Source organism: Pristiophorus japonicus, chromosome 16 (genome assembly GCF_044704955.1).
Source record: "Pristiophorus japonicus isolate sPriJap1 chromosome 16, sPriJap1.hap1, whole genome shotgun sequence".
Taxonomy (NCBI): Eukaryota; Metazoa; Chordata; class Chondrichthyes; family Pristiophoridae; genus Pristiophorus; species Pristiophorus japonicus.
In genome coordinates, this window is record NC_091992.1 from 455,559 (window position 1) to 468,064 (window position 12,506).

The 12,506-nt window shown below is 45.3% G+C and overlaps 1 protein-coding gene across 1 annotated transcript in view; it reads right to left on the minus strand.

Moving 5' to 3' along the window:
* LOC139226240 (integrin alpha-E-like) overlaps nt 1–12,506 on the minus strand; it is a 244,876-nt gene that overhangs the window by 209,678 nt on the left and 22,692 nt on the right. The window contains exon 2 of the mRNA XM_070856861.1: nt 10,441–10,526. Within this exon, the coding sequence (XP_070712962.1) occupies nt 10,441–10,492 (52 nt within the window). The 5' untranslated portion in view covers nt 10,493–10,526. The remainder of the gene's footprint in view (nt 1–10,440; nt 10,527–12,506) is intronic.

A 12,506-nucleotide genomic window follows, 5' to 3' on the forward strand; every position in this document is an offset into this window, starting at 1 on the left:
GGTCAATGGTATCTTGGCCTTTATTGCAAAGGGGATGGAGTATAAAAGCAGAGAAGTCTTGCTACAGCTATATAAGGTATTGGTGAGGCCACACCTGGAATACTGCGTGCAGTTTTGGTTACCATATTTACGAAAGGATATACTTGCTTTGGAGGCAGTTCAGAGAAGGTTCACAATGTTGATTCCGGGGATGAGGGGGTTGACTTATGAGGAAAGGTTGAGTAGGTTGGGTCTCTACTCATTGGAATTCAGAAGAATGAGGTGATCTTATCAAAACATATAAGATTATGAGGGGGCTTGACAAGGTGGATGCAGAGAGGATGTTTCCACTGATGGGGGAGACTAGAACTAGAGGGCACGATCTTAGAATAAGGGGCTTCCCATTTAAAACAGAGATGAGGAGAAATTTCTTCTCTGAGGGTTGTGAATCTGTGGAACTCACTGCCTCAGAGAGCTGTGGATGCTGGGACATTGAATAAATTTAAGACAGAAATAGACAGTTTCTTAAACGATATGGGGATAAGGGGTTATGAGGTGAGGGCAGGGAAGTGGAGCTGAGTCCATGATCAGATCAGCCATGATCTTATTGAATGGCGGAGCAGGCTCGAGGGGCCGTATGGCCTACTCCTGCTCCTATTTCTTATGTTCTTATGTTCTTAGCAGTGTGTGCCTTGCTCTTCAACCTCTTGTGCAATACTTGCAGGGTTTGACAGCTACATAGCCAGGCAGGTCTGCTGGGCTGAAATATTTACTTCACTCAACAGGATGAGACAATTCTGAACCTTTTTAATGTCTAGTTTAATGTACCCACCACTGGATGCTGTGGCAAGAACATGATTCTGTGCTACTTGGAAAAAGTCCATCACTTTCCCTCTGGTATCATGAGCCTTGAATTCAGAAAGATACTTTTTTGAGTTTGTATCATACAGTCTAATACGGGGCAGTAAAGGCACACTTCTGAACACAAGATACTCAGACCGCTTCTGGGAGTAACCAGCACCACTATACTCAAAAGTTATGTGCCAGAAACTTGTATTATCAGTGGCACATGAACAAAGTAACATAGGTTAAGGCCTGTTTATCAACAGCATAGGAGAGCTGGGTACCAGCAAAAGAAGATCAATTCAGTAAATGCCAGTCATGACATGTTCTCCTTTTATTTCAGCCAAGAAAAGAACTTTGACAAATGACATAACCGTATCATTATTCTGCCATAGTCTTTATCATTTTTTTTATAAAGTAAAATGAATCTGCCATCTCTCATTCCTGGTGGGGCTATTGTTTCAGGTGGACTTTCTGCCGTTTTCAGACATATTTTATATTTGAGGAGCTGCATATTCTGGGGGTTGGACTGTATGTGGGTGTTATTTCCCAGAAAAGAAAAGTAATAGCAGCATAGAATTATATTTAAATATAATATTCAGGGTCACTAAAATAACTCAGCATCACTGAATACAGGAAGTTTGATTTAGTGCGGCTCAACCTTGGTTAACAAGGGAAATTAAGGATAGTGTTAAATCCAAGGAAGAGGCATATAAATTGGGCAGAAAAAGAAGCAAACCTGAGGATTAGGAGAATTTTGTAATACAGCAGAGGAGGACAAAGGGTTTAATTAGCAGGGGAAAAATAGAGTATGAAAGGAAGCTTGCTGGGAACATAAAAACTGACTGCAAAAGCTTCTATAGATATGTGAAGAGAAAAAGATTAGTGAAAACAAACATAGGTCCCTTGCAGTCAGATTCAGGTGAATTTATAATGGGGAACAAAGAAATGGTGGACCAGTTAAACAAATACTTTGGTTCTGTCTTCACGAAGGAAGACACAAATAAACTTCCGGAAATACTCGGGGGCCGAGGGTCTAGTGAGAAGGAGGAACTGAAGGAAATCCTTATTAGGTGGGAAATTGTATTAGGGAAATTGATGGGATTGAAGGCCAATAAATCCCCACGGTATGATGATCTGCATCCCAGAATACTTAAGGAAGTAGCCCTAGAAATAGTGGTTGCATTGGTGATCATTTTCCAACAGTCAATCATCTCTGGATCGGTTCCTATAAACTGGAGGGTAGCTAATGTAACACCACTTTTTTTTTTTTAAAAAGGAGGGAGAGAGAAAACGGGGAATTATAGACCGGTTAGCCTGACATCAGTAGTGGGGAAGATGTTGGAATCAATTATTAAAGATGAAATAGCAGCAAATTTGGAAAGCAGTGACGGATCGGTCCAAGTCACCAATGGATTTATGAAAGGGAAATCCTGCTTGACAAATCTTCTAGAATTCTTTGAGGATGCAACTGGTAGAGTGGATAAGGGAGAACCAGTGGATGTGGTGTATTTGGACTTTCAAAAGGCTTTTGACAAGGTCCCACACAAGAGATTGGTGTGCAAAATTAAAGCACAAGATATTGGGGGTAATATACTGACGTGGATAGAGAACCGGTTGGCAGACAGGAAAACATAGAAAATAGATGCAGGAGTTGGCCATTCGGCCATTTGAGCCTGCACCAACTTTCAATAAGATCATTTAGCAGAGAGTCGGGATAAACGGGTCCTTTTCAGAATGGCAGGCAGTGACTAGTGGAGTCCCGCAGGGCTCAGTGCTGGGACCCCAGCTATTTACAATATACATTAATGATTTGGATGAGGGAATTGAGTGTAATATCTCCAAGTTTGCAGATGACACTAAGCTGGGTGGCGATGTGAGCTGTGAGGAGGACGCTAAAAGGCTGCAAGGTGACTTGGATAGGTTAGGTGAGTGGGCAAACACGTGGCAGATGCAGTATAATGTGGATAAATGTGAGGTTATCCACTTTGGTGGCAAAAACACGAAGGCAGATTATTATCTGAATGGCAGCAGATTAGGAAAAGGGGAGATGCAATGAGACCTGGGTGTCATGGTACATCAGTCATTGAAATCTGGCATGCAGGTACAGCAGGCGGTGAAGGCGGCAAATGGTATGTTGGCCTTCATAGCTAGGGGATTTGAATATAGGAGCAGGGAGGTCTTACTGCAGTTGTACAGGGCCTTGGTGAGGCCACACCTGGAATATTGCGTTCAGTTTTGGTCTCCTAATCTGAGGAAGGATGTTCTTGCTAGTGAGGGAGTGCAGCGAAGGTTCACCAGACTGATTCCTGGGATGGCAAGGCTGACATATGAGGAGAGACTGGATCAACTGGGCCTGTATTCACTGGAGTTTAGAAGGATGAGAGGGGATCTCATAGAAATATATAAAATTCTGACGGGACTGGACAGGTTCGATGCAGGAAGAATGTTCCCGATGTTGGGGAAGTCCAGAACCAGGGGTCACAGTCTTAGGATAAAGGGTAAGCCATTTAGGACTGAGATGAGGAGAAACTTGTTAACCTGTGGAATTCCCTACCGCAGAGAGTTGTTGATGCTATTCAAGAGGGAGTTAGATATGGCCCTCAAGGCTAAAGGGATCAATGGGTGTGGAGAGAAAGCAGGAAAGGGGTACTGAGGTGAATGATCAGCCATGATCTTATTGAATGGTGGTACAGGCTCGAAGGGCCAAATGGCCTACTCCTGCACCTATTTTCTATGTTTCTATGTTTGATCTTGGCACTTTCCTTCTTGTCAGCATACATTGCAAAACTAAAATCTCAGTCATATAATAGTTTTAAGGCTGCAGTTCATGTTCAGTCTCTGCTATCGAAAATATTCAGAACTAAGCAGGCTCATCTGTGGTGAGTGGGGAAGTGGCGTGTTTGCAGCCTAGCTTCGATCTTGCTGTACCAGCATTTGAGGTTAATGAGGTGGATTAGACTAACAGACTGCAACCAACCATGTCTGCTTTAGCTTCTGTCACAACACAGCTCACTTCTCTCAGTAGTTGCCATTTTTGGTGATATTAAATAGAATAGTGTTTCGCCCGTGAAGCTCCAGTTAGCAATTCAATGTTATACAATCTTCAAAGGAAAAGAATTAAATTATGTTCTCAGATTGTGTGGGCAGTAAAATGACAGTTGGAGTCCCATATCTATCTTTTTAAAATCATAAGAGTATGCCCTGCTCCTTTCAGCTGGCCCAACAGTAACTTTTCAATGCTTTCATTTATCTCAGACTATTGTACGTGAAGAAAACCACAAAAAGAAAAGATTAGAAATAACAGCCCGAGATCCTTCAACCTTTGCAAATTTCTGTTACTACTTTCAGTTCCGTTGTGAAATCATAGAAATTTACAGCACGGAAGGAGGCCATTTCGGCCCATTGTCTCCGCGCCAGCCGACAAAGAGCCACACAGCCCTCGGTCAGAACCCTAAAGTTATAAAAACCTATGAACAAAGACGGAAAGGTAAAGAGCACCCAGCCCAACAAGTCCACCCCACACAACTGCGACACCCCTAACACTAAAACATTCTACATTCCACCCCAACCCGAGCCATGCGATCTCCTGCGAGAGGCAAAAAAAAGATATAAATCCAAGCAATTGGGGGAAAAAATCTGGTAAAATTCCTCTCCGACCCGTCCAGTCGTTCAAAACTAATCCAGGAAATCACTCTGGCCATATTCCATTCCCTGAAGTACTTACCATCGTATCTGCGCTAGCCAACAAGAAGCAGCATAGCGGCCGCGACCTGCGAGAGACCATCAGGTCAGGGCCATAAAAGGAGCGGCAAGCGGCGGCCATTGGCTGCGTGGTGGCATACCACGGCAAGGTACAGCGCGAGCTGGTGCAGGAGGGAGACGGCAGCGAAGAGTGACATCATCAAGGTCCAGGTCGGTGATTGGAGCATGGGCAGATACAGCAGGAGCAGTGAGATCGGGGCGAAGGAGCGGTGAGAGATTGCAGAGCAATGTCATCGGGGCCCAGGAGAGGCGTAAGTTCGGGGCCAGAAGAGGCGAGGGCCCAGGGACAGCATGCGCCAGCCCACACTGCGATATATGTGCACACTAGGTCCGTGCAGCAGAGCAAGTCTCCAGTCGTCTTGGTTAACCCTTGCCACTGGACCAAGACCTAGCTCTGTCAAGCCCGTGTGGTGGCTGGTGTGCAATGGCCACTCCACGTTAAAAAAATCCACACACAAGCATCTTCCACTCTTCAGGATGTAGTTCAGGACCTGGAATATTAGATCCTTCATTGAAACACCTGTGAACTCATCCTTTGTCGGCGTGGAAGCAAGTCATCCTCCTTTTCGATGGACTGCCTATGATGATGATGATCCAGTCTAATCCCACTTACTAGCTCCAGGTCTATAACCCTGCAGGTTACGGCACTTCAACAGCCCATCCAAGCACCTTTTAAATGTGGTGAGGGTTTCTGCCTCTACCACCTTTCCAGGCAGTGAGTTCCAGACCCCACCCCCCGGTGCATGAAGAAGCTTCCCTTCAAATCCCCTCTGAACCTTCCACAAACCGCCATAAACCTATGCCCTCTCGTAATTGACCCCTCCACCAATGGAAATAGGCCCTTACTATCCACTATATCCAGGCCCCCCTCAAAATTTTACACACCTCAATGAGGTCTCCTCTCAGCCTCCTCTATTGCAAGGAGAGCAAACCCAGCCTATCCAATCTGTCCTCATAGCTAAGATTCTCCATTCCAGGCAGCATCCTCGTAACTCTCCTCTGCACCCTCTCCAGGGCAATCATGTCCTTCCTATAATATGGCAACCAGAACTGCACGCAGTATTCCCGCTGTGGTCTAACCTGTGTATTATACAATTTAAGTATAACCTTCCTGCTCTTGTATTCAAACAGGAAATTAGGGGTGCATGCAATAAAGGTGCAGCAGTTATAATGGGTGACTTTAATATGCACATAGATTGGGCTAGCCAAACTGGAAGCAATACGGTGGAGGAGGATTTCCTGGAGTGCATAAGGGATGGTTTTCTGGACCAATATGTCAAGGAACCAATTAGGGGGGAGGCCATCTAAGACTGGGTGGTGTGTAATGAGAGAGGATTAATTAGCAATCTCGTTGTGCGAGGCCCCTTGGGGAAGAGTGACCATAATATGGTGGAATTCTGCATTAGGATGAAGAATGAAACAGTTAATTCAGAGACCATGGTCCAGAACTTAAAGAAGGGTAACTTTGAAGGTATGAGGCGTGAATTGGCTAGGATAGATTGGCGAATGATACTTAAGGGGTTGACTGTGGATGGGCAATGGCACACATTTAGAGACCGCATGGATGAACTACAACAATTGTACATTCCTGTCTGGCGTAAAAATAAAAAAGGGAAGGTGGCTCAACCGTGGCTATCAAGGGAAATCAGGAATAGTATTAAAGCCAAGGAAGTGGCATACAAATTGGCCAGAAATAGCAGCGAACCCAGGGACTGGGAGAAATTTAGAACTCAACAGAGGAAGAGAAAGGGTTTGATTAGGGCAGGGAAAATGGAGTACGAGAAGAAGCTTGCAGGGAACATTAAGGCGGATTGCAAAAGTTTCTATAGATATGTAAAGAGAAAAAGGTTAGTAAAGACAAACGTAGGTCCCCTGCAGTCAGAATCAGGGGAAGTCATAACGGGGAACAAAGAAATGGCAGACCAATTGAACAAGTACTTTGGTTCGGTATTCACTAAGGAGGACACAAACAACCTTCCGGATATAAAAGGGGTCAGAGGGTCCAGTAAGGAGGAGGAACTGAGGGAAATCCTTATTAGTCGGAAAATTGTGTTGGGAAATTGATGGGGCTGAAGGCCGATAAATCCCCAGGGCCTGATGGACTGCATCCCAGAGTACTTAAGGAGGTGGCCTTGGAAATAGCGGATGCATTGACAGTCATTTTCCAACATTCCATTGACTCTGGATCAGTTCCTATCGAGTGGAGGGTAGCCAATGTAACCCCACTTTTTAAAAAAAAGGAGTGAGAGAAAACAGGGAATTATAGACCGGTCAGCCTGACCTCAGTAGTGGGTAAAATGATGGAATCAATTATTAAGGATGTCATAGCAGCGCATTTGGAAAGAGGTGACATGATAGGTCCAAGTCAGCATGGATTTGTGAAAGGGAAATCATGCTTGACAAATCTTCTGGAATTTTTTGAGGATGTTTCCAGTAGAGTGGACAAGGGAGAACCAGTTGATGTGGTATATTTGGACTTTCAGAAGGCTTTCGACAAGGTCCCACACAAGAGATTAATATGCAAAGTTAAAGCACATGGGATTGGGGGTAGTGTGCTGACATGGATTGAGAACTGGTTGTCAGACAGGAAGCAAAGAGTAGGAGTAAATGGGTACTTTTCAGAATGGCAGGCAGTGACTAGTGGGGTACCGCAAGGTTCTGTGCTGGGGCCCCAGCTGTTTACACTGTAAATTAATGATTTAGACGAGGGGATTAAATGTAGTATCTCCAAATTTGCGGATGACACTAAGTTGGGTGGCAGTGTGAGCTGCGAGGAGGATGCTATGAGGCTGCAGAGTGACTTGGATAGGTTAGGTGAGTGGGCAAATGCATGGCAGATGAAGTATAATGTGGATAAATGTGAGGTTATCCACTTTGGTGGTAAAAACAGAGAGACAGACTATTATCTGAATGGTGACAGATTAGGAAAAGGGGGGGTACAACGAGACCTGGGTGTCATTGAAGGTTGGCGTGCAAGTACAGCAGGCGGTTAAGAAAGCAAATGGCATGTTGGCCTTCATAGCGAGGGGATTTGAGTACAGGGGCAGGGAGGTGTTGCTACAGTTGTACAGGGCCTTGGTGAGGCCACACCTGGAGTATTGTGTACAGTTTTGGTCTCCTAACTTGAGGAAGGACATTCTTGCTATTGAGGGAGTGCAGCGAAGGTTCATCAGACTGATTCCCGGGATGGCGGGACTGACCCATCAAGAAAGACTGGATCAACTGGGCTTGTATTCACTGGAGTTCAGAAGAATGAGAGGGGACCTCATAGAAACGTTTAAAATTCTGACGGGTTTAGACAGATTAGATGCAGGAAGAATGTTCCCAATGTTGGGGAAGTCCAGAACCAGAGGTCACAGTCTGAGGATAAGGGGTAAGCCATTTAGGACCGAGATGAGGAGAAACTTCTTCACCCAGAGAGTGGTGAACCTGTGGAATTCTCTACCACAGAAAGTTGTTGAGGCCAATTCACTAAATATATTCAAAAAGGAGTTAGATGAAGTCCTTACTACTAGGGGGATCAAGGGGTATGGCAAGAAAGCAGGAATGGGGTACTGAAGTTGCATGTTCAGCCATGAACTCATTGAATGGCAGTGCAGGCTCGAAGGGCCGAATGGCCTACTCCTGCACCTATTTTCTATGTTTCTATGTTTCCTCCTTGAATGCCTCCTACTGCTCTGACACTTCAAGTAGCTGTTTCCAGTCCACTTTGAATAAATCACATCGCAGCTTTGTAAAATTGGCTTTTCCCCAATTGAAAACTTATATTCCTGGTCAAACCTGTGTTATATTATACCATTGCAGTGTGCTCTCACACCAGAAATCTGCAGTATGCTGAACACAGCTTCATATTTGTTCACAGGATGTGGGTGTTGCTGGCAATGCCAGCAATTATTGCCCATTTCTAATTGCCCTTGAACAACTGAGGGGCTTGCTAGGCCATTTCAGAGGGCAGTTAAGAGTCAACCATGTGAGTCTGGAGTCACATATATGCCAGACTAAGTAAGGACGGCAGATCTTCTTCCTAAAAAGGAATTAATGAACCAGATGGGCTTTTACGACAATCTGATAGTTTCATGGTTACTGATACTCGTTTTTTTTTTTTAAATTCCAGATTTATTTAATTGAATTTAAATTCCCCAACTGCCATGGTGGGATTTGAACTTTTGTCCCCGGATCATTAGTCCAGGCCTCTGGTAACATAGCCACTACGCTGCTGTACCCTTCACACATGATTTTAAAAGATTTATGAACAAAGCCTACAGTATAATTCATAATAATTACCAGAGTTTTCAAAGGAGTTTTTCACTGAACATTTTCTGTATACTGGTTTGTAGTCTGGTGTTCCTATTTGAATAATCCTAATTGATGTTTGGTTACACAGTAGTCACAAATATACATAACACTCAATAAACTCTCTGTAAGCTCAGCTGTATAACTGCATAAGCTATGAGAAATGCATGTGCTTTCATGCAGACTAAAAGGTACGTTCTGGTTTCCTGAGAATGTTAGAAATTGCGATCCACAGGTTACTTCAAACTCAGAGTCTTTCATTACTATGTGTTACAGCTGGTGAAGTGAGGTTAATATAATCATCAGAAATAGAAAATAGCTTTTAACATTCTGATTAAAAGTTAATAGACTCAAAAGACACATTCAACTAGAACCCAGGACATTCTCTCACAAAAAACAATGCTGCAGTAAGAGCTTTTCTGTGACTGGGACAGTCAGGAATTTACCCTCTCCCATCTAATGTTTTGCCAGTAGATTGCCCTAAATCAGAATACAGGGAGAAGATTTCCTTCTTGCACTAGGTGTAGCAAAATTGTACACTTGCAATTGCTCCATCCATTGCACAGGGAAAGCGTTCCCCCATTGTGAGTAAAAAGAAACCATGTCACTGTGTAAAGCTGCAATTAAACTATTTCTAGAAACTAAATTTAACATTTTAAAATAACAGTAAAATTTGAAGCATGTATCTGTAGGTGTCTGTGGAGGTGATGTTGCCACAGCTGGAATACTACATTCAGTTTTGGTCTCCAAAAGATGTAGAATTATTGCTGAGAGTCCAGAGGAGGCTATGAAGCTGATTTGTGAACTTAGAGAGCCGAGTTATGTGAAAGACGATGAATAAACCAATCTAGCCTGGGAGTTTACTCTCTGGAAGGAGAGAAATTTAGGATTTTCACAGGTATGGAGAAATTAACCCAGTAAAGTTCTTCTGACAGGCACAGGATTTGAGGATGGAACGCCACAGATTAAAGTTTAAAGGTGTGAAAAGAAAACAGAAAACAGAGCTCACATTTTTGGTAAGAGAATGATAGAATTGTGGAACCAAGTACCAGCAGGAATGGTGGAGCTGAAAACCAAGGCAGGTTTTAAAAAAGGAGTGGACGAATTCCTAATATGAAAAGGGATACAGTGCTGTTAGTTCCAGGCTAGATGGGCCAATGGTGGTTTCTGCCCAAAATGATACTGACTATGGATTTTGAACTATTTTTCTACATTTCCACTAGAACAAGTGACTATCAGAGTGCAATGGTTTGGGAGGTAATTCTGCAAGGCTCCACTTGGCACAGATCATCATCATAGGCAGTCCCTCAGAATCGAGGAGGACTCACTGCCACTCCCAAAACAATCCGAAGATAGTCATTTTAACACAGCTAAAAATTTACACACGTTTATAAATAATTAGCACTAATAACCATGGTTTACTGCACCTGTGAGTCCAGTTCAGTATCAATGTCACTACTGCACAGTAAAATCTGCCTTAAAATACATCAGTCTGTAAGTTACCTCATGTCAGACATAATTAAACCTTTCACCGAATCAAAGAAATGTAAATATACCTACCTAACAGCAAGAGAAATAGAAGTACAATCATGTTCTTCATTTTAATATCCATAAAGTTTGCGACAGCGACAGAGGATAGTAATTCCCTGCGGCAATCACAATTGAGAATGCATATTCAAGTTAAACGCATGTTCAAGTTAAACAGACGAGCGTGGGTGGTAAAAGACTACAGATGAGCAAATACTCTATCTGACGACAGTTTTACATATATTTTTCCTTTGAAGGTTGAACTATTTAAAAACCACAATAGTTACGAGCCGATGTTAAAGGATGTGGTGTTAATTATGTAACATCCATTATTAAAGAAGTCTGCACCAGATGCAGCCCCCAGAAGAGGCGGACCTGCGAGGAGCCGGAGCGGTGAGTGTAAATGCAGAGCCTGACCGGAGCGGGGAGTGTAAATGCAGAGCCTGACCGGAGCGGGGAGTGTAAATGCAGAGCCTGACCTGTGCAGGACTGGACCGGAGCGGTGAGTGTAAATGCAGAGCCTGACCTGTGCAGGAGCGGAGCGGGGGACAAGGCAACACAGGCAGAATTAGAAGCTGGCCAGAGTAAAAAAAAGGGACCTGGGCACAAGGGAAGCAGCTGATTGGTGAGTATTCTGCTCACGGCAGCTCAGTTCCCATGGCGTGCACATCCCGTGACACTTCTCGTGGCCTGGACAACCACATGTGCAGGAAGTGTCACCAGCTGCAATAGCTCCAGATCCGGATTTCGGAGCTTGAGCAGCAGCTGGTGTCACTGCGGTGCATCAGCGAGGCTGAGAACTCAGGTTTCTGAAGGTGGTCATCCTGCAGCTTAAGAGTGTGCAAGAAGAGAGAGAATGGGTGACCACCAGACAGGCAGTGCAGGAGTCCCGGAGTGCATCTCGCTCTCCAACAAGTATTCTGTTCTGAGTACTGGTGGGGGCGATGGTTCCTCTGGGGAGTGCAGCCAGAACCAAGTCCACGGCACCACGGGTGGCTCAGCTGCACAGGGAGGAAATAGAGTGGAAGAGCAATAGTGGCAGGGATCATTCAGGCATTTTCTGAGGCCGCAGAAGTGACTCCAGGATTGTATGTTGCCTTCCTGGTGCCAGAGTCAAGGATGTCACTGAGAGATGCAGGGTATTCTGAAGGGGGGAGAGGGTGAACAGCCAAAGGTCATGGGCCATATCGATACCAATGACATAAGTACAAAGAGGGATGAGGTCCTGCAGGGCAGATTTTAGGGAGCTAGGAGAGAGATTAAAAAGCAGGACCTCACAGGTAGTAATCTCCGGATTACTCCCGGTGCCACGTGCTAGTGAGTACAGAAATAGGAGGATAGAGCAGATGAATGTGTGACTGGGGAGTTGGTGCAGGAGGGAGGGCTTTAGATTCCTGAGGCATTGGGACTGTTTCTGGGGAAGGTGTGATCTGTACAAGCTGGACAGTTGCACCTCAACAGAGCTGGGGGACAATGGGCCAAGTTTTGGCCTGAGTTGCTCCTGTTTTTTTGGAGCAACTGGTTTAGAAATGGAGTATCTTAGCAATTTGAATTCTCGGCATTTAGTTTGCTCCAGTTCTAGTCAGTTAGAACAGTTTCACTTTGGAGGGGGGGAGGAGGAGGAGGAGGAAGGGGGGGAGAGGAGGAGGGAAGGGGGGGGAGAGGAAGAGAGAGGAGGAGGGAGAGGGGAGGGGAAGGGGAGGAGAGGAGGAGAGAGGGGGAAGGAGGGGGAAGAGAGGGGGCTGAGAGAGAGGGGGAGGGGAGGAGGGGAAGAGAAGAGGAGGAGGGGAAGAGGGGGGAGGGGGAAGAGAAGAGAAGAGGAGGAGGAGGAAGAGAGGAGGGGAAGAAGGGGGGAGGGGGAAAGAGGAGAGGGAGGAGGGGTGGGGGGGAGGGAAGAGGAGGGGAAGGGGGGGAAGGGAAGAGGAGGGGAAGGGGGGGAAGAAGGGGGGGGAGAGAAGAGGGAAGGGGGGGAAGAGGAGGGGGGAGAGGGGGGGAGGAGGAAGAGAGAGGGGAGGGGCGAAGGGGGAGGGGGGAGAGGGGGTGGGGAGGGGAGAAGGGAATAGGGGGGAAGGGGGGGGAAGGGGAATACTAGTCTCTCT